General features: G+C 40.2%; 2 protein-coding genes across 2 annotated transcripts in view; one reads left to right on the top strand and one right to left on the bottom strand.

Moving 5' to 3' along the window:
- The window catches only part of OR6J1 (olfactory receptor family 6 subfamily J member 1), a 90981-nt gene that overhangs the window by 37187 nt on the left and 33470 nt on the right, over positions 1 to 20324 (bottom strand).
- On the top strand, positions 3611 to 15154 carry LOC309626020 (olfactory receptor 6E1-like). Its single transcript, XM_082386260.1, has one exon. It carries the CDS (start codon positions 3714 to 3716, stop codon positions 4686 to 4688), a length of 975 nt encoding a protein of 324 aa, XP_082242386.1. The 5' UTR covers positions 3611 to 3713; the 3' UTR covers positions 4689 to 15154.

Raw genomic sequence — 20324 nt, 5'->3', positions numbered from 1 at the left:
AGCCCATAGACAATATCGCAAGCTCAAGAAATACCCATGTGAACCAGGTATCTTCTGGAATCCTGTGAGTAGTGTATTTGGAATGGCCTGACTGGGACTTTCCCAGAGGGCTGCTAGACACCTAACCCTGGGCCTCAGGGGTAATCTCCACCATGGCACTGCAGAGGATGGCAGAGCAGCAATGGCTTCCCCAAACCGTCCACTTCCTGGCACTTGTCTTCGATAATTTTTATAAGATGTGGCACATCGAGCACACACACTGGGTCTCATTTGTAACTTCAGCCCCACCGTCCAGGTCAATGCTAGGCAAGTCAACGTTTATCCAGGCAGAACCATTAAGTTACTCACATTGAGGAGATCTGCCTGTCCCACCTTGTGCTCTGTGTAACTGTCCCCTTGGAAAACCCAAAGCTCTGGAGAGCATCAAGTTTGGGTGAAACTCTTAATGCTTTTCCTTAGAAGGAGAAGATCTCACCCACCTTCTAAGTGTGCTAGAACTATCCAGAAGGCAAGACGAACCTCCAGGGCATCCACAGAGACTTTCCCACTGGCCACTGCATGACTGACCCTTAAAACAATGAATGGGGCTTCCCTGGTGGCACAGTGGCTAAGAATCTGCCTGCCAATGCAGGGGACGCAGGTTCGAGCCCTGGTCCGGGAAGATCCCACATGCCGCGGAGCAACTAAGCCCGTGCGCCACAACTACCGAGCCTGCGCTCTAGAGCCCGCGAGCCACAACTACCGAAGCCCATGCACCACAACTACTGAAGCCCACACGTCTAGAGCCCGTGCTCCGCAACAAGAGAAGCCACCGCAATGAGAAGCCCGCACACCACAAAGAAGGGTAGCCCCCACTCGCCGCAGCTAGAGAAAGCCTGCGCGCAGCAGCGAAGACCCAATGCAGCCAAAAATAAATAAATTAAATAAATTAATTAAAAAAAAAAAAAAAAAAAAAACAATGAATGGTGTGAGTGGATGGTGCAGCCATGCCCAGGCTCTCAGGCTGCCAGGCAAGTCTCCCCTTTCACTCACCAAGCCTGAAGGATAAAAGGAGAAATACCTGAATTCATGAAGTGGACCCCTTCCCTTTGTATCTGGAAGCCCCTCCCCCTGGCTGTTGACCTCCCATTTGATACAGGAAAAAAACAGAAGTTTATCAGCAGCCCTGTCTATGAGCTATATCCTTAGACTAATCACAATGTCTTTTCATGGTTTATCTGCGCTAAGCTCATGATTCAGTATGAACCCAGAGCTTTCTCCTTGCCTTCCACTCCCATCGAACTCTTCCTCATCTTAGTCTCTATTCCCACTTCTCTTCCAATGTGTCCCACCAGGACTTCGCCTAAATGATACTCATTCTATTAGCTCCTGATGATGTGTCTGGGTATCACATTCATGTTGTGTCCTGCTTCTGTCCTGGAAAGAGCTGGGTAAGTTTCTTGGCTGCCTGGGCTCACCTTTGAACCAAATGATTGGGCTACAGAGAACTCTTTTTCAAGTCGCTGAGTATCTAAGCAATATTGAGCCTCAAAATAACCCCTGGGGAATAGCCCTTAGTTACATCCTCAGAGGCTGATCAACTATTTTGTGTTCTTTAGTAACTGTCAACAAATGTTATATACAATAGTAGTTTGTGGAATAACTTTGAATAGTGCAGCCTGTGCTGAAGAGAAGGTAAAACCATAAAAAAAGAGAAAGTTTATACAGTTTACCATTTCATCTTCTCTACTAATATCCCCTAGCATCTCCTTCATCCCAGGTACCTAAACTGGGTCCCAATCTTATTCTCCAGTGACTGGTAAATGATTCTTGCTACAGTTCTGCCTGATCATTAAGGGAATAGTTGATAATGCTTAAGGAAGGAAACTTCCAGGGATGCGGACATTTAAAAAGAGATCTTTTTTAGGGTTTGGGGTTTTTTGCTGTTGTTCTTGTTGGGTTTGTTTGTTTGTTTGGGTTGTTTTTTTAAAATAAATTTATTTATTTATTTTTGTCTGTGTTGGGTCTTCGTTGCTGCACGTGGGCTTTCTCTAGTTGCGGCGAGAGGGGGATACCTTTCGTTGCGGTGCGTGGGCTTCTCATTGCGGTGGCTTCTCTTATTGCAGAGCACCGGCTCTAGGCGTGCGGGCTTCAATAGTTGTGGCTCGTGGGCTCTAGAGCGCAGGCTCAGTAGTTGTGGTGCACGGGCTTAGTTGCTGCACAGCATGTGGGATCTTCCCGGACCAGGGCTCGAACCCGTGTCCCCTGCATTGGTAGGTGGATCCTTAACCACTGCGCCACCAGGGAAGTCCTGTTTGGGTTTTTTTGGGGGGGCGCGGGGGGGGTTGTTTTGGTTTTGTTTTGCTGCTGGAAGCACTCTAGCAGACCCAAACAGACCTCTGTCCCTTTACTAGCTCAAACTCCAGACTGTCTCAAAGATGGAGAGTTTCCCCTTAGAGAATCTTTGTGGGGAGACATCTCCACGTTCTAATGAGGAAAAGCAAACCCTCTTCAGATGGGTCATTTTAACGTACTACTTGACATATTACTCTGCAAGGCTACTGTCCTCTAGGAAGTACTACATAAGCAACATGTCCTCAACCTATTCTGTGTCAGACAACACCAAATCCATCTCACAGACATCTGAGGTGTTATTCACTCATTCAGTAAATGTTTACTAAAGCTGATTATTTCAAGAAAGTTGTTCTAAGAGCTATATAAAATGCAAAGATTAATAAAGACATCTTTGAGCAACAATGAAAAACAACCATAAAATACAATAAAAGTTGAGTGATATATAATAAAACTATGAGAGATACAGAGACTCAGGCATTCAAAAGAGAAGGCTTCATGGAAATGACAGCACTTATTGAGGAGAGACTTAAAGGATAAATAGGATTTGAAAAGGCTGATGATTCCAAGTTGAAAGAATGCCATGTGCTAAAACATAGGTGCATAAAATAGATAAAGAATAAAAAAATCACAAAGGGTTTATTGTATCTTGAGCCCACAGGAGGATGTAATCAAAAGAGACTGTGGATATATCATATGAGGACGGATCATTAAGAATCTTAAATACCAAACTCCCACTAAGGAATTTTTATTTGTGCATACATTACTTGTATTTTTCTCTTTTTGATTGGTAAGAGTTGTACTTTTCTCTCATAGATTTCCTCTTGTCTTTTTATTAATCCAAATACTAGTGAAAGGCATCAAATTTTCAGGTAATATTGAATTAGCAATAGAGTGTCTATGCATTCTCAATCAGTTTACCTGAGGAAATGGATCTGTGTAGTGAATGGCTAAGTTAAGCAAAAAGGTTACCAGTCTCAAATATGAACTACTTATGGAGGAAGACCCTTATTAGAATAAAGATAAAAATGAAAGGTAGTGAAAGCAGGGTATAATGTTAGAGGCAAAGTAATTGTTGAGGAATCAGAAATAAAATTTTGGTTAACAAAAGTAAGCAAGAATAATTTTTGGTTTGGGGCCTTACTTAGGCCCCCCTGCAACACCACTCTCGCCTCTAACACAGAGACATAACAGGGACCATACATGAGACAGATAGCCCCAAGGGAGCTCTGTAAAACAAAAATAAAGGAATCCTTCAACTCAAAATGCAACACTCACCACTTTTTCCTATCAATTCCAAACATCCTCAGATCCCCAGAACATCACGACTCCTGGTGCAGCACACCTCTGATGGGCCATCCCCCGCAGAGGTCAGAGGAGCCATGGGGAACCACACCACTGTCACCGAGTTTGTCCTCCTGGGGCTCTCAGGTGCCTGTGAGCTGCAGATGCTCATCTTCCTGGGGCTCCTCCTGACCTACCTCCTCACTCTACTGGGAAACCTCCTCGTGGTCCTCACCCTCATGGACAGGCGCCTCCACACCCCCATGTACTACTTCCTCTGCAACTCTGCCATCCTGGAGATCTGGTTCACCTCGGTCATCTTCCCCAAGATGCTGTCCAACATCCTGACAAGATACAGGACCATCTCCCTGGCAGGTTGCTTTCTTCAGTTTTTCCTCTATTTCTTCCTGGGAACCACAGAATTCTACCTACTGGCAGTGATGTCCTTTGACAGGTATGTGGCCATATGTGAACCCTTGCTTTATGTCACCATCATGAGCAAAAGGGTCTGTGTCCAGCTAGTTCTTTGTTCATGGATGACAGGATTCCTTATCATCATCGTTCCAAGTTTCATTATATTTCAGCAGCCATTCTGTGGCCCCAATATCACTAATCATTTCTTCTGTGACAACTTTCCACTCCTGGAACTCATATGTGCGGACACAAGTCTGATTGAGCTTCTGGGTTTTATTTTGGCCAACTTCAGCTTACTGGGCACTCTGTCTGTGAAGGCCATCTGCTATGGCCACATCCTCCATACCATCCTCCACAACCCCTCAGCCAAGGAGAGGCAGAAAGCCTTCTCAACCTGCTCCTCCCACATCACTGTTGTCTCTCTCTTCTATGGCAGCTGCATCTTCATGTATGTCCAGTCAGGCAAGGGTAGCCAGGGCGAGGACAGGAACAAGGTGGTGGCCTTGCTCAATACCATGGTGACTCCGATGCTCAACCCCTTCATCTACACCCTGAGGAACAAACAGGTGAAGCAGGTGTTTAGGGAGCAGGTGAACAAGCTCTTCTTACAAAGATGTACTGGACCTGAGAGGAGGGGAGGAAGTTACCTCCTTGCCTGAACCTCTGCAAATGCAGCTTCTGTCCTGATCTCCATGAACTATTCCCTCCTAGACAGTTTTCAGCATGCCCTCTAATCTACAGTGGTTTCTCACATGCATCATTATTGGCTCACGCAGTCTTCTCAGAGTACAGAAAGCTCAGCGTACCACAGCTACGTCTGGTATGTCTTAATGTTTCTGACCCTAGCCTATATCTGAGTTTCTTAATCTTGCCTCATTTTTAAGTTATAATTATAAACTTAGCATACCTTCTTCACTAGAATATTTCAAAATTGATAAAAAATATTCTCAGTAAGAATATATTCATGATAGGCTTCAGAAATATTGTATATACAGAAAAATTAATGAGGTAGAATTGCCAAGAAATGTTGAACAAAGAAAGGATCAGGTATTAAAACACTAGCTTAAGAACAAACAAATACAACAGTGGAATTGGATACTCTAGAAAGATAATGCAGAGTAGACATAAAGATCTAATAGATGATTAAGGTAGACTTTCTAATCAGTAAAGAAGGTCAAGTCAATAAATGATGCCAAGACTACTGGCTAACCACATTAGAAGACTTCCTTTAAAAAAGCTTGGGGTCTAGTACGTAGTTGGTTATTTGGGTGGGGGAAAGGTTAGAGCAGAATATCAATTTGAATGTGATACATGCCTTAAATATTTATTTGAAATTAAAACCTAGAAACACATATGTACTCACTAGTCTATAAATATCCTTTTCTTTGAGAATGAATACAATGACTGTTGTAGTCTTTCTTGTTTAAACCACATTCATAATATGAAATTTCAAGATTGGTTTCAGCAGCACAAAAATTGTAAAGATGCTTAAGAAACTATCTGTGAGCAGAATTCCAGAATTTTCGCTTTTTGTTTGTCTTTTTCCAGTCTTCACATTCCTTGCCCACACCTCAGTCAACAATTTTTTTTTTCAATAGTCAATTTTTTTTCAATAGATTCCAATATGGAATCTATTGAAAGGAACTGACTTCATTTTCATAGAACTAGCTTTGCTTTTATACTCGTATTTCATTGGCTTATCTTTATTTAGTTAAAATGTCATTACAGGAACAAGTCCAACTGTTACATCAAGGTTTAGAAACAAACAACTGATTCTTGGTACAAGCCAACTGGTAGGAACAATAATATGCACGGGTACAGCAGAAGCCTACTAGCTGCAAAGGTAGTAGCTGCAAGGCATGTTGTGGACATCAACGATTCTTAGAAGCAGTATAGCACAAAGACTGAGAACAGCTACTAGAAACCTAGGTTCAGATCTCAGCTACCTATTAGCCATTTGATCTTGAGTAAGCAATATTTCTTTGTATCTCAGATATACATGGAGATAATAATAGTATCTATCGCATAGAAACCTTATAAATATCAATGTATTAGTATATGTTAGAATGCTTAGCACAGGGTTTGGTACAAAGTTAAGAACCATGTTAAGTGTCAGGTACTATGTTTTACTGAAGGAATAAGCTGAATAAATGAAGGTAAATGAAGAGATTACCTAGGACCTTGAAGAAAAAGTTGTTAGATCCTCACCTCATCTCTTAAACTGAAATAAATTCAGGATGAATTAAGTAGATAGATATAAACCACGAAAAAGAAAATTTAGGTAAAAATTATTTTATTAAAGACATGTAGGGAGCTTTTTTGATGGAAGAAATATAAAAATAAGTTTACAAATTTGGCTATGTAAAAGTTTTAGACTTCTTTATATTAGGAAAAAAACCATAAATGCTGTAATGGCCATATGTACTTTCTATCTGCCTGCATCCATTTCCCATTCTTAAAGTAGTAGGTCCCTGATCTTTCTCAGTAAGGCCCTTCCCCCTCTCAGTTCATGTAGCTGGGGTGGTGGTGACTTCATCCCTAACCAGTCAGAGCATGACCATGGTTATTGTCTCAGGAATGGCCATATCACTAAAATCAGGCCAGTGAAACCAAACAAGTCTCAATTCTGAGATACTTGTGGGAACTGGTGGAAGAGTCTCTCTGCTGGACTTGAGGTTGGGAGAAAGTAGGGGAAAAAGGAGAGAAGACACAAATTACCAATAAGGGGAATAAGAAAGTGGACACTACTATGAATTCTATAGGCATTAAAAAGTAATACTGGAACATTATGAACAACTTATGTTAATGTTTTTGACAATTTAGATGAAATGGATAAATTTCTTGAAAGACACAAGCTACCAAAGCTTACCCAAAATAAAATAGATAACTCTAGCAGTCCTATATCTTTTAAAGAAATTGCATTTGTAGTTAAAAACTTCCCCAAAAAGAAAAGTGCAGGCCCAGATTTCCTCATGGTTAACTCTACTAATTACTTTAAAAAGAGATAATACCAATGCTATAAAACTCTCAGAAAACAGAAGAGGAAGAAACACTTCCCAGATTAACCTATGAAGCCAGCATTATCCTGACCAAAATCAGACAAACATATTAACAAGAAAGAAGTTACAAATATTCCTCAGAACATAGATTTTAAAATTCTTAAAAAAACTTTAGCAAACTATTTCCAACAACATAGCAAAAAGGTAATACATCCTTGACCAAGTGGAGGTTATCCCACAATTACAAGATTGGTTCAACAACCAAAAGTCAATCATATGTAATTCACTATACTAACAGATAAAGGAGAAAACCATATGATCATCTCAATAGATGCAGAAAAAGCATTTAACAAAAGTCAACCCCCATTCATGATTAAAAAAAGAAAACTGGATAGCAAACTAAGATAGAAGAGATATCTTAGCAAACTAAGATAGAAGAGAATTTCCTCTAGCTGATAAAGGATACTTATGAAAAACCTACAGTAAAGTACTAAATGGTGAAAGACTGAATACTTTCCCCTAAGATTAGGAACAAGAACTTTACAACTTCTACTCAACATTGTACTATAGGATCCCAGCCAATGCAATAGGTAAGAGGAAGAAATAAAAGGCATGCAGACTTATCATGAAAGGATGCTGAATTTTGTCAACTGCTTTTTCCTGCATCTATTGAGATGGTCATGTGATTTTTAAAATTATTTATTTATTTATTTATTTATTTATTTATTTGGCTGCGCTGGGTCTTAGTTGCGGCAAGTGGGATTTTCATTGCAGTGTGCAGGATTTTCGTTGCGGCACACAGGATCTTTAGTTGCGGCACGTGGGATCTAGTTCCCTGACCAGGGATCGAACCCCGGCCCCCTGCATTGGGAGCGCAGAGTCTTAACTGTTGGACCACCAGGGAAGTCCCGATCATTTGATTTTTATCCTTCATTTTGTTAATGTGGTGTATCACATTTCTTGATTTGTGGATGTTGAACCATCTTGCATCCATGGAATAAATTCACTTGATCATGGTGTATGATCCTTTTACTGTACTGTTAAATGCAGTTTGCTAAAACTTTTTTTTTTTTTTAAGTTAGGTAGATTCTTTTTTTTTTTTTAATAAATTTATTTATTTATTTATTTTTTTGGCTGTGTTGGGTCTTTGTTTCTCTGCGAGGGCTTTCTCCAGTTGCGGCGAACGAGGGCCACTCTTCATCACGGTGCGCGGGCCTCTCACTGTCGCAGCTTCTCCCGTTGCGGAGCACAGGCTCCAGACGCGCAGGCTCAGTAGTTGTGGCTCACGGGCTTAGTTGCTCCGTGGCATGTGGGATCTTCCCAGACCAGGGCTCGAACCCGTGTCCCCTGCATTGGCAGGCAGATTCTCAACCACTGCGCCACCAGGGAAGCCCCTGCTAAACTTTTTTGAAGATTTTTGCATGTGTGTTCATCAGGGATATTAGGTATAACTTTTTTTCTTGTAGTGTCCTTGTCTGGCTTTGGTATCAGGGTCATACTAGCCTTACAAAATGAGTTTGGCAGTATTTTCCCCTCTTTACTTTTTTGCAAGAGTTTAAGAAGGACTGGTATTAATTCTTCTTTATGTCTGGTAGAATTTACCAGTGAAGCCATCTAGTCCTGGATTTTCTTTCTTTTTTCCTTTTTTTTCTGGGGGGGTTGATTACTGATTCAATCTCCTTACTAGTAATTGGTCTGTTCAGCTGATATAAAGGGAACCTACCTCTGCATAATAAGGGCCATATATGACAAGCCCACAGCTAACATTTTACTCAACGGTGAAAGCTTTTCCTCTAAGATTAGGAACAAGGCAAGGATGCCCACTCTTTCCACTTTTATAGTACTCTTTCAACATAGTACTGAAAATCCTAGCCAGAGAAATTAGGCAAGAAAAAGAAATAAAAAGACTCCAAATTGCAAAGGAAGAAGTAAGGTTGTCTTTATTTGCTGATGACATATTATATATAGAAAACCCTAAAGACTCCTCTAAAAAACTGTTAGAACTAATAAACGAATTCAGTAAAGTTGCACAATGCAAAATCACCACACAAAAATGGGTTGCATTTCTATACACTAATAACAAACTATCAGAAAGAGAAATTGAGACAACAATCCTATTTACAATAGTATCAAAAATAATAAAATACTTAGGAATATATTTTACCAGGGAGGTAAAAGATCTGTACATTGAAAACTATAAGACATTAATGAAAGAAATTGAAGGGGACACAAATACATGGAAAGATATCCTGTGTTCATGGATTAGAAGAATTAATATTGTTAAAATGTCCATACTACCCAAAGCAATCTACAAATTTAATGCAATCCTTATCAAAACAATCCTAAAATTTGTATGGACCCACAAAAGACCCTGAATAGCCACAGCAATCTTGAGAAAGAACAACAAAGCTGGAGACATCACATTTCCTGATTTCAAACTATATTACAAAGCTATAGTAATCAAAACAATATGGTATTGGCATAAAAACTCAGTGTAACAGAACAGAGAGCCCAGAAATAAACTTATGCATATATGGTCAATTAATTTTTAACAAAGAAGCCAAGAATATACAATGGGTAAAGGATAGTGTCTTCAACAGGTGTTGAGAAAACTGGATATCCACATGCCAAAGACTGAAACTGGACCCCTATCTTATACTACTCACAAAAAATCAACTCAAAATGGATTGAACATAGACCTGAGTCCTTAAAACTCCTAGAAGAGAACATAAGGAGTAAGATCCTTGACACTGGTCTTGGCCATGATTTTTGGATATGACACCAAAAGTAAAGGCAACAAAAGCAAAATAAACAAGTGAGACTACATCAAACTAAAAAGTGTCTGCATAGCAAATGAAACCATCAACAAAGTGAAAAGTCAACCTATGGAATGGGAGAAAGTATTTGCAAGCCATATATCTGATAAGGGGTTAATATCCAAAATATACAAAGAACACATAAACTCAATAGCAAAAAAAATAAACAACCCAATTTAAAAATGGGCAAAGAGCCCAAACAGACATTTTTCCAAAGAAGACATACAAATGGCCAACAGGCAAATGAAAAGGTGATTCACATCATTAAACCTCAGGGAAATGCAAATCAAAACCACAATGAGATATCACTTTACACCTGTTAAGATGCCTATTACTAAAAAGAAAAGAGATCACGAATGTGGGCAAAGTTGTGGAGAAGAGAAAACCCTCATGCACTTTTGGTGGGAATGTAACTGGTACTATCACCATAGAAAACAGTATGGCGATTCCTTAAGAAATTAAAAATAGAAGTATCGTAAGATCCAGCAATCCCACTTCTGGATATACAACCAAAGGAAACAGAATCATTTTTTCGAAGAGTTATCTGTATTCCCATGTTCATTGCAGCATTACTCACAACAGCCAAGGTATAGAAATAACCTAAGAGTCCATTGACAGATAAATGAATAAAGAAAATGTGGTATATATAAATAATGGGATATCATTCATCCTGTAAAAAAAGAAGGAAATCCTGACATTTGTGACAGCATGGATGAACCTGGAGGGCATTATGCTAAGTAAAAAAAGCCAGACAGAGAAAGACAAACACTGCACGATATCACTTATATGTGTAACAACAACAACAAAAAGTTGAACTAATAGAAACAGATAGTAGAAAAGTGGTTGCCAGGGGCTGAGGTGGAGAAAATAGGGAGAGGTTGGTAAAAGGGTACAAACTTTCAATTATAAGATGAATAAGGTATGAGGATCTAATGTGTAATGTGGTGGGTATAGTTGATAATGCTGTACTGTATAATTGAAAGTTGCTAAGTGAGTAGAACTTAAACGTTCTCACCAAAATAAAAAGGTAATTATGTAAGGTGATGGATATGTTAATTAACTCTGGGGTTATCCTTTAACAATATATACATCTATCAAATCATCACATCGTACACTTTAAATACCTTACAATTTTATTTGTCAATTGTACCTCAATAAAAAGAAAAAAAGGGCACACAGTTTGGGGGGTGGGAGGAGGTAAAATTGTCTTTGTTTGCAAATGATATAATCATCTATGTAGAAAATCCTAAGGAATCTACCCAAAAATCTTCCCAGAATTAATGAATAAGTGTAGTAAGTTTGTAGAATACAAGATTCTTATAGAGAAGCCTATACGCTAACCTATATGCTAGCAATAAACAATCAGAAATTGAATTTTTTAAAAAAACATTTACAACAACACCAAAAAATATGGAATACTTAGGGATGAATTTAACAAAAGATTTTTAAGACTTGAATATGCAAGTCTGAAAACAATAAAACTGTACTGAGAAAAAATAAAGACTTTAATAATAAAAGGAGAAATATATTGATGAATTGCAAGACACATTATTATTATGATTTCACTTCTCATAAATTGCTGGTGAAATCATAAATTGGTACAATTTCATATTATCTAATGAAGTTGAAGATCTGCATAACCCACAATCTACTAAAACCACTAAATCTAGCATGTGCCCTGGAGAAACTCTTGCATGTGTGTCCAAGAGACATGTTCAAAAACATTCATAGCCACACTGCTAGAAATTGGGGGAAGAAACTGAAAACAATCCAAATGCCTCTCCACAAAGTAATGGAAAAAGCAATGTTACATAGTGGAATACTATACAGCAGTGAAAATGAATGAATGATAACCACATACTTTAACATGGATGACTGTCGGAAACATAATATTACAGTAACAAAAAAATATACACAATTTTATGCCATTTATATAAAGTTCAAAAATGTGCAAAGAGGACTTCCCTGGTGGCTCAGTGGTTAAGAATACGCCTGCCAATGCAGGGGACACGCATTCGAGCCTTGGTCGGGGAAGATCCCACATGCCGTGGAGCAACTAAGCCCGTGCGCCACAACGACTGAGCCTGCGCTCTAGAGCCCCCGAGCCACAACTACTGAGCCCATGTGCTGCAACTACTGAAGCCCGTGTGCCTAGAACCCGTGCTCTGCAACAAGGGAAGCCACCGCAATGAGAAGCCCGCGCACTGCAACAAAGAGTAGCCCCCGCTGGACGCAACCAGAGAAAAAACCTGCGTGCAGCAACGAAGACCAAATGCAGCCCCAAATAAATAAATAAATAGATGTGCAAAGATAAAAATATATTGTTTAGGAACATATACACATATAGTAAAACTATAAAGGAAAGCTAGGGAAAGATAAGCTCAAGAAATTCAGGACTGCAGTTAGTTCAAGTGGGGAAAGAAGATGGAGTTGGAGAGGGCACACACAGACCATCAACAGTGTTGGTGTCCTATTTCTTAAGCTGGGTGGTAGGTACATCTGTGTTCATTTTATGGTTGTCCTTTTATCTTACGTGTAGATTATAAATACACGTAAGTATTTATTTAATGTTTAATAAAAAAATTTAAAATAAAATACAATTAAAATCCCCATGAGAAGCACTTCGAGCCAAAATTAATAATGGCACACAACCTGCTGAGAATTACATATAATTCTGCCAAAAGCTGGCTGAGGACTTCACACTAAAGGATGTGAGGATGACAGATAAGAGGAAAATGCAGGTATTTCATTTTGAGTAATGTACAGTTCATTTGGCGAGGGTAGAGGGGCAACAGGCCTTTATAATAAGTAGAGAGATTATAATATTTAAAAAGCACTTAGCAAGCATCGTATCAGTTGAACCTCATAACAGTTGTTTGAGATGCAGTACCTAATATTTTGATCTCCATTTTTCAACAGGGGAAGCTGAGAATCTCCGAGGTTAAGGGGACATGCCTAAGATCACACCACTGCTGGTGAGTGGCAGGGTCAGAACGGGAATCCAGACCTTCCAGTTCCAGGTCGAGTGCACTTCCAGTGTACAGATCTGCTCACCTTGAGGACAGCGTGGAAGCATGTGGCAGGGAAAGAACTGCCAGGGGGGATGTAGACTCAGAGAGGAAGAGAGGTGGGAAGACAACTTTGGCCAACTTAACAGCTTTGCCTAGGACCAAGCCTGAATCGGGGGTCACATCACAGCAGGACAGAAATCTCCATTGGCTGTCTCGGTTCTCATCTCCAATCTTCTCATGCCCTCTCCATATTTCCATGACTCTGCCCACTGGTTCCAGCATTCTCTGCCTCTGGGTTCCTCCCTACCTACCCCATTATGATGCTACCGACATGTTTCTTAAAAAGAGAATTTAGCCCCGTCCCAGCTTCTCCAGTCTTAAATTCCCACACGCTGCTCAACAAACAACATTCTTAGGATGTTGCCTTTTTATAGAGCAATAGGGACTATAAATGGTAATGTTCCTTCCCATTTTATTATTACACCACACTGCAGACTTCTGGTCTCAGTGCCCAACTTACTTCCTTTAGTGCTCTCCCTTTATCTTTCTCCAACATTGCATTAGATACTTGAGAGTTACACTATTTTAGGAATCTCAGAATATTCACATTGCAGATGTAAAGGGTCTAAGGCCTTCTATAGTAGAAGGTAAATTACAGATATGTGGTGTAAGCTAGATATAGTATCTAGCTTTGTTCAGACCACAAAACAAACTATTCCAAATTCCCTTGCTGTGAAATAAACTCATTCATTCATTCATTCAGCCATCCAGCCATCCATCTATCTATTTGTAACCAATATATCAACTGCTCCACAAACCCATGGAGATATGTGGCTACATGTGGTCATATTTTTTTATTTTTTCAGTTAATTATGCAAATCCCCATTTTCTGTATTGACATCAATTCTAGTATCTGTTATTGGGCCTACCTGTTTCTCTCCTAAAGGGTCCCTGAAATCCAGTCCTTACACAGAAAGGGGGTATAGCAGACAGGCTGGTCTCACACAAGCGCATGTGTGCGTGCACACACGTATCCACTCAGCCTTTCACCATTTCAACACACACCAGTGACTTCCAACATCGCCTTTCAAAGAGATTGGAAGGCTTTCTCTGGCCACAGGAGCTGCTCTGCCATGCTCACAGAACCAGGAGAAGCCACTCACCTACTCTCCTTTAGAGAGGATGACTTCAGAAGGAGTCTTCTGAAAGGAACGCCCTTTAGTGAGTCCATGGTCATTTCCCTTTCTAAAGGAAACTCCCAATCTGATTCCAAGGTGCCCATTGGTCCCTTTGTGGGAGAAGACATGGCATAGGGGCTGCCTTCAGTGATTCACGGAGACTTTCAAGTTTATAGCACCTCTGTCACTTTTGAAAAGGAACATATACATTTAACCTCTATCATTTTTTTTTTTTAAAACAAATCCTAGTATCAACTTCTTCTCTCCATCTCCACTGCTCCCACCTGGTTCAGGTCTCCAGCATCTGTCGTGGATGACTTGTGATGGTCTCCTCACCCATCTCCTGAGCCCTCTTTTGCCCACCTCCAGTCCTTCCTCCCACAGCAGCCAGAGTGATCTTTATCAAACATAAATGGGGTCAGGTCACTTCCGTAAAACTCATTAGTAGCTTCCCTTTAATCTTCAAATAAAACTCAAACGCCTTACCTTAACCCCCAGTGTCCTTTGGTGATTTCAAGAGCATTTGATTTTCTAAGAGAGACCCAGTTGATTGCAGTTGTCTTGTCTGGCCCAGATCTAGCTGTCCAGCAGCAGCTCCTGCCTTTGCCCTTCCTCCACCATCCTCCAAACACACTGACCTCCTTCTGGTACTGGTATACACCAGCTCTTCCCCAACATGGAGCCTTTGCCCTTGTTCTTTCCTCTGGAGAGTTGCTTTTCCCCCGGCCTTGACTGTGATGAGCTCAGTTCATTCACCAGTTCATGTCACCATAAATGTCACTCCCCAGAGAAGTCTTCCCTGACCATTCTATTTGCACAGATCCTCTTGCCCTCAATTTTTCTACCCCAACACCTATTTGTTACACTGACACACTTCAAATTTAAAATGAATCCTTCCTAGAACACTCCCTCTCACCATACACAAAAATAAACTCAAAAGGACTTAAACATAAAACATGACACCATAAAACTCCTAGCAGAGATCATAGGCAGAACGTCCTCTGACATAAATCATACCAATCTTTTCTTAGGTCAGTCTCCCAAGGCAATAGAAATAAAAACAAAAATGAACAAATGGGACCTAATCAAACTTAAAAGCTTTTGCACAGCAAAGGAAACAATAAACAAAATGAAAAGACAACCTACAGAATGGGAGAAAATATTTGCAAATGATGTGACTAACAAGGGTTTAATTTCCAAAATATACAAACAGCTCATACAACTCAACAACAAAAAACCCAATCAAAAAATGGGCAAAGACCTAAATAGACATTTCTCCAAAGAAGACATACAGATGACCAATAGGCACATGAAAAGATCTTCAACATTGCTAATTATTAGAGATATGCAAATCAAAACTACAATGAGGTACTGCCTCACACCAGTCAGAACGGCCATCGTTTAAAACTCTACAAATAACAAATGCTGGAAAGGGTGTAGAGAAAAGGGAACCCTCCTACACTGTTGGTGGGAATGTAAGTTGGTACAGCCACTGTGGAAAATAGTATGGAGTTTCCTCAGAAAAGTAAAAATAGAGTTACCATATAATCCAGCAATCCCACTCAAGACAAAACTCTAATTCAAAAAGATACATGCACCTTTATGTTCATAGCAGCACCGTTCACAACAGCCAGGACATGGAAACAACGTAAATGTCCACTGACAGATGAATGGATAAAGAAGATGTGGTACATATATACAATGGAATACTACTCAGCCATAAAAAAGAATGAAATAATGCCATTTGCAGCAACATGGATGCAACTAGAGATCATCATACTAAGTGAAGTAACTCAGGAAGAGAAAGACAATACCATATGATATCACTTACCTGTGAAATCTAAAATATGACAAAAACAACCTATCTATGAAACAGAAACAGAATCATGGACATAGAGGACAGACTGATGGTTGTCAAGGGGAAAGGGGTTGGGGGAGGGATGGATTGGGAGGTTGGGCTTAGCAGATGTAAGCTTTTATATATAGAATGGATACACAACAAGGTCCTACTGTATAACACAGAGAACTATATTCAATATCCTATGATAAACCATAATGGAAAAAAATGTTTTTAAAAAGAATGTATATATATATATGTGTATGTATATATATATATATATATATATATATATATATATATATATAAAACTGAATCACTTTGCTGTACAGCAGAAATTTAAATCAACTATCCTTCAATTTTAAAATATTGATCAAAAATAAATAAAATAAAGTAGAATGAAATGAATCCTTCCTTCCCCACTTCACTGTAAGCTTCTTGAAGACAAGGACTTGTTTTACGTCTAACATATAGTTGGTACTCAGTAAATATTTAATGAATGGTGGAGCATCATGCTGTACATATATCCATTCATTCAATATTGTTATTTCATCATCCTCTTGCTGCCTACAGATAGGATAACAAGGTCCCCCTTCATCTGTATTTATCTGCCACTACCTACCTTGTCCCTTATGGTTCTCAAATCACATTACAAAGTTTTAACAATTGAGTGAAATCGTTCTTCGCTTGTTCCCTGGAGAACAGAGTTGACTTAAAATTATACTTGAGCCTTAATCACCTGAACAACTTGGCGAGAAAAATCTCAAGTAAAGATCCTGCTAGCTCTTCAGTCTGGAAGGCTCTTTCCCTGCCAGAAGGCTGCTCCTTAGGAGGCTGAGGTAGGAGCCCAAGGAGTGCAGAGCAGCTCTCCTCCCTCCCTGTGTTGCTCACAATTGTCTGCCTTGGAGTAACGCTGGAGAGAGGGGGAAAGAGAGAATTGGCCATGGAGAAGGCACACTGAGGTGCTAATCCGGGTCCTCCTCCCGAACACAATCCTGAATCTTGACTCTGTGGATGACCTCCGGGTGAAACCTTCTCTTTGGGTGAAGAGTGCCTTCCTCCAGAGGCTGCATGGGATCCTCACTTCAAAATGCCCTGCCATCCTTAGAAATAGGCACTGTGCTCAGTGGTTTTACATGTGAACAAGACCATGCCTCTCAGTCAGTATTTGTCCCGCATTTTTCTTTTCTTTTTTAATAAATTTATTTATTTATTTATTTATTTTTGGCTGCGTTGGGTCTTCGTTGCTGTGCGCGGGCTTTCTCTAGTTGCGGCGAGCAGGGGCTATTCTTCGTTGTGGTGCGCGGGCTTATTGCGGTGGCTTCTCTTGTTGCGGAGCACGGGCTCTAGGCACGTGGGCTTCAGTAGCTGTGGCTCGTGTCCCGCATTTTTCATGTAATCATTATGAAATATAATTCCCAACCTGTGGAGCTGAATACAATTCATAACCAAGATTATAAAATATTTTAAAAATATTTTCCAGTTGTCTGTTCATTCCTTCTAATCCTCCGTATCCTCTACTGTTTAGGTCATCTACCCCTTTGCTATCCAACTCACTGGAGGGAGAGGAAAGGAGTCAATGCTAGAGGAAGACATGAGGGTAGGTAGTTTCTAACTGAACTTCTGCAGACAGTACAAAACAGCATTAAAACGGTGATGCTGTGAATGCAGTTACGGAGCATTTCCTACAACGGCCCCTTAATCAATCACTCAACAATTATTTATTGAGTACCTGCCATATGCCTAACATTCAATCACTCGTCGGTTCAACAGAATTTTATGCTGCCGGGATCTGTGTTAGGGGCTAAAATGCAAAAATAAGTAAGATGTGGTCTCTACTCTCCAATAGCTCATTTCTGCAAAAAAAGACAAGACCACCAACTCATACAACTGAAGAATAATCTGAGTTAAATTATGTGTACTAGAAATGAATGTTCATGGAGCTCGGTGGACTGAAATTGTAAAGATGCAAAAAACCCAAAAACCTTCTTAAAGGAGGAAGTGCCTGAAAAGAGCTTTGAAAGAGAAGTAAATAATAGATAAGCAAAAGAAAGGAGGGAAGGCACCCCAGGCTGTGGGAACAGCTTTGGCAAAAGCCAGAGGCTAAAGTAGGCTTGAGATGCTTTGGGAGCAGCGAGGAAATGGAAAGGACAAAGTAGGCTCTTCATTAGATCCGTAAACCAGTTTAAACCTCTTTCCAAAGGAATGGTGAAATTTTGATAAGGTATTGTGTGTGGGTTATGAGTCTTTTAACTGTGGGCGGCTTATAATTAAACCATTGTCTCTAGTCATTGCTAGATAGCTACTGAGAAAAGCCAGTTACCCCATGCTAATGTATAACTTCTTTGTTTTATGCAGAATAGCCAGCTCTAGTCTAGAAAAGAGCTGAGTGCCTCTATTCAAGTGGAATAGAATGAAAATAAAAACCCAGGGCTTTCATGCTCACAGGGCCTTTCCTGGACACACGCAGTCAGAGCATCGTGTAATTTTCTCGCTTTCCCTTCTAAGAGGGTGGAAAAAGAAGCAAAAACGCTCTGCATCCCAGAAGGCCAAGAATAAGCCAGGGCCTGGCTGTCCCCATGCAAGCAGCCATGCAGGCAGGTGCAGCCACCAATCCCGAAGGCAAAGAACACAGGGGACAATGGAGAGATACACTGTTGAGGAGCGGAAGGAAAGGAAGCGCTTCCAAAAAGTCAGACTGAAGGGAAATGTGTTTGTTTATAAAATTAAAGTTCAGAGAGAACAGATAAAGAAAAACTGAAGAATGAGTAGGAGAAGCCCAGAAATGCATTTTGCTCTTTCTTTAATATCAAAGATAAAACTCCTTGACGCTAATCATTAGTTAGCTAGCCAAAGTTTTTAATTTTGGTCATCCTAATGAAGAGGGTGGAGAAAATTCAGAGGAGTGATGAATAACGGTCAGAGATAACGAGGATTGGGAGTGGATAGTCTTTATTTCTAAACAGGAGAGTCTCCTAATGGTGGAGTCTGTTGTGCTAACCGCTGTAACTGAAACAGATTACAAAACCTTTTCTGAAGCTTTCACAGGAGACAGGATCCTCCCCAAAGGACATATTATGGCAGGAAAAGTAGAATATATGTATGTGAAGGATCCTTAAAGAGTCTGTGGATGACTGAAGCTCTTTTTTTTTTTTTTTTTTTTTTTGATTTATTTTATTTTATTTATTTTTGGCTGCATTGGGTCTTTGTTGCTGCACGCGGGCTTTTCTCTAGTTGCAGCGAGCCGGAGCTACTCTTTGCTGTGGTGCGTGAGCTTATTGCTGTGGCTTCTCTTGTTGCGGAGCACGGGTTCTAGGCACAGGGGCTTCAGTAGTTGGGGCACACAGGCTCAGTAGTTATGGCATATGGGCTTAGTTGCTCCGCAGCATGTGGGATCTTCCCGGACCAGGGCTCAAACCTGTGTCTCCTACATTGGCAGGTGGATTCTTAATCACTGCACCACCAGGGAAGCCCTGGAGCTCTTACATTGCTAGTAGGAAAGCAAAATGATACAACCACTTTGGAAAACAGTTTGACAGTCTCTTATAAAGATAAACATACACTTACCATACAATCCAGCAATCCCACTTTTAGATATTTACCCAAAGGAAATGAAAACATATGTCTACTCAAAGACTTGTATGCAAATGTCCATAGCAACTTTATTCAAAATAGCCCCAAACTGGAAAAAACCCAAATGTCCATCAACTGGTGAATACATAAATAAATCGATGGGATACCCATACCATGGAATGCTACTCAGCAGTAAAAAGGAATAACTAATGATACAGGCAGCAACATGGACTAATCTCAAAAGCATTTGCTAAGTGGAATAAGCCAGACACTAAAGGCTATATACTGCATGATTCTATTGGTGTGACAGTCTGGAAAAGGCAAAGGGGACAGAAATAGGATCAATGGTTACCGGGGGCTGAGGATAGGGAAAGGGAACTGATTCCAAAGAGGAGGAAAAATTGGGGGGTTATGGAACTCTTCTATATCTTAATGCGGTTGTAATAACACAACTATATACATCTGTTAAAATACATTAATCTGGGGCTTCCCTGGTGGCACAGTGGTTGAGAATCTGCCTGCTAATGCAGGGAACCCAGGTTTGAGCCCTGGTCTGGGAAGATCCCACATGCTGTGGAGCAACTAGGCCCGTAAGCCACAACTACTGAGGCTGCGCGTCTGGAGCCTGTGCTCCACAACAAGAGAGGCCGCGACAGTGAGAGGCCTGCGCACCGCGATGAAGAGTGGCCCCTGCTTGCCACAACTAGAGAAAGCCCTCGCACAGAAACGAAGACCCAACACAGCCTAAAAATAATTAATTAATTAATTAATTTTTTAAAAAAACCATTAATCTGTATATTTTAAAGGAGTGAATTTCACTGTATCTAAACTATATCTCAGTATGAAATCTAATTTTCTTCTCATGGTTTCCTTTTTAACTC

The sequence above is a fragment of the Balaenoptera borealis genome, assembly GCF_965194805.1.
Source record: "Balaenoptera borealis genome assembly, chromosome: 3".
Lineage (NCBI taxonomy): Eukaryota > Metazoa > Chordata > Mammalia > Artiodactyla > Balaenopteridae > Balaenoptera > Balaenoptera borealis.
Note: the sequence above shows the minus strand (reverse complement) of the source record. Positions and strands in the feature narration are given on the sequence as shown.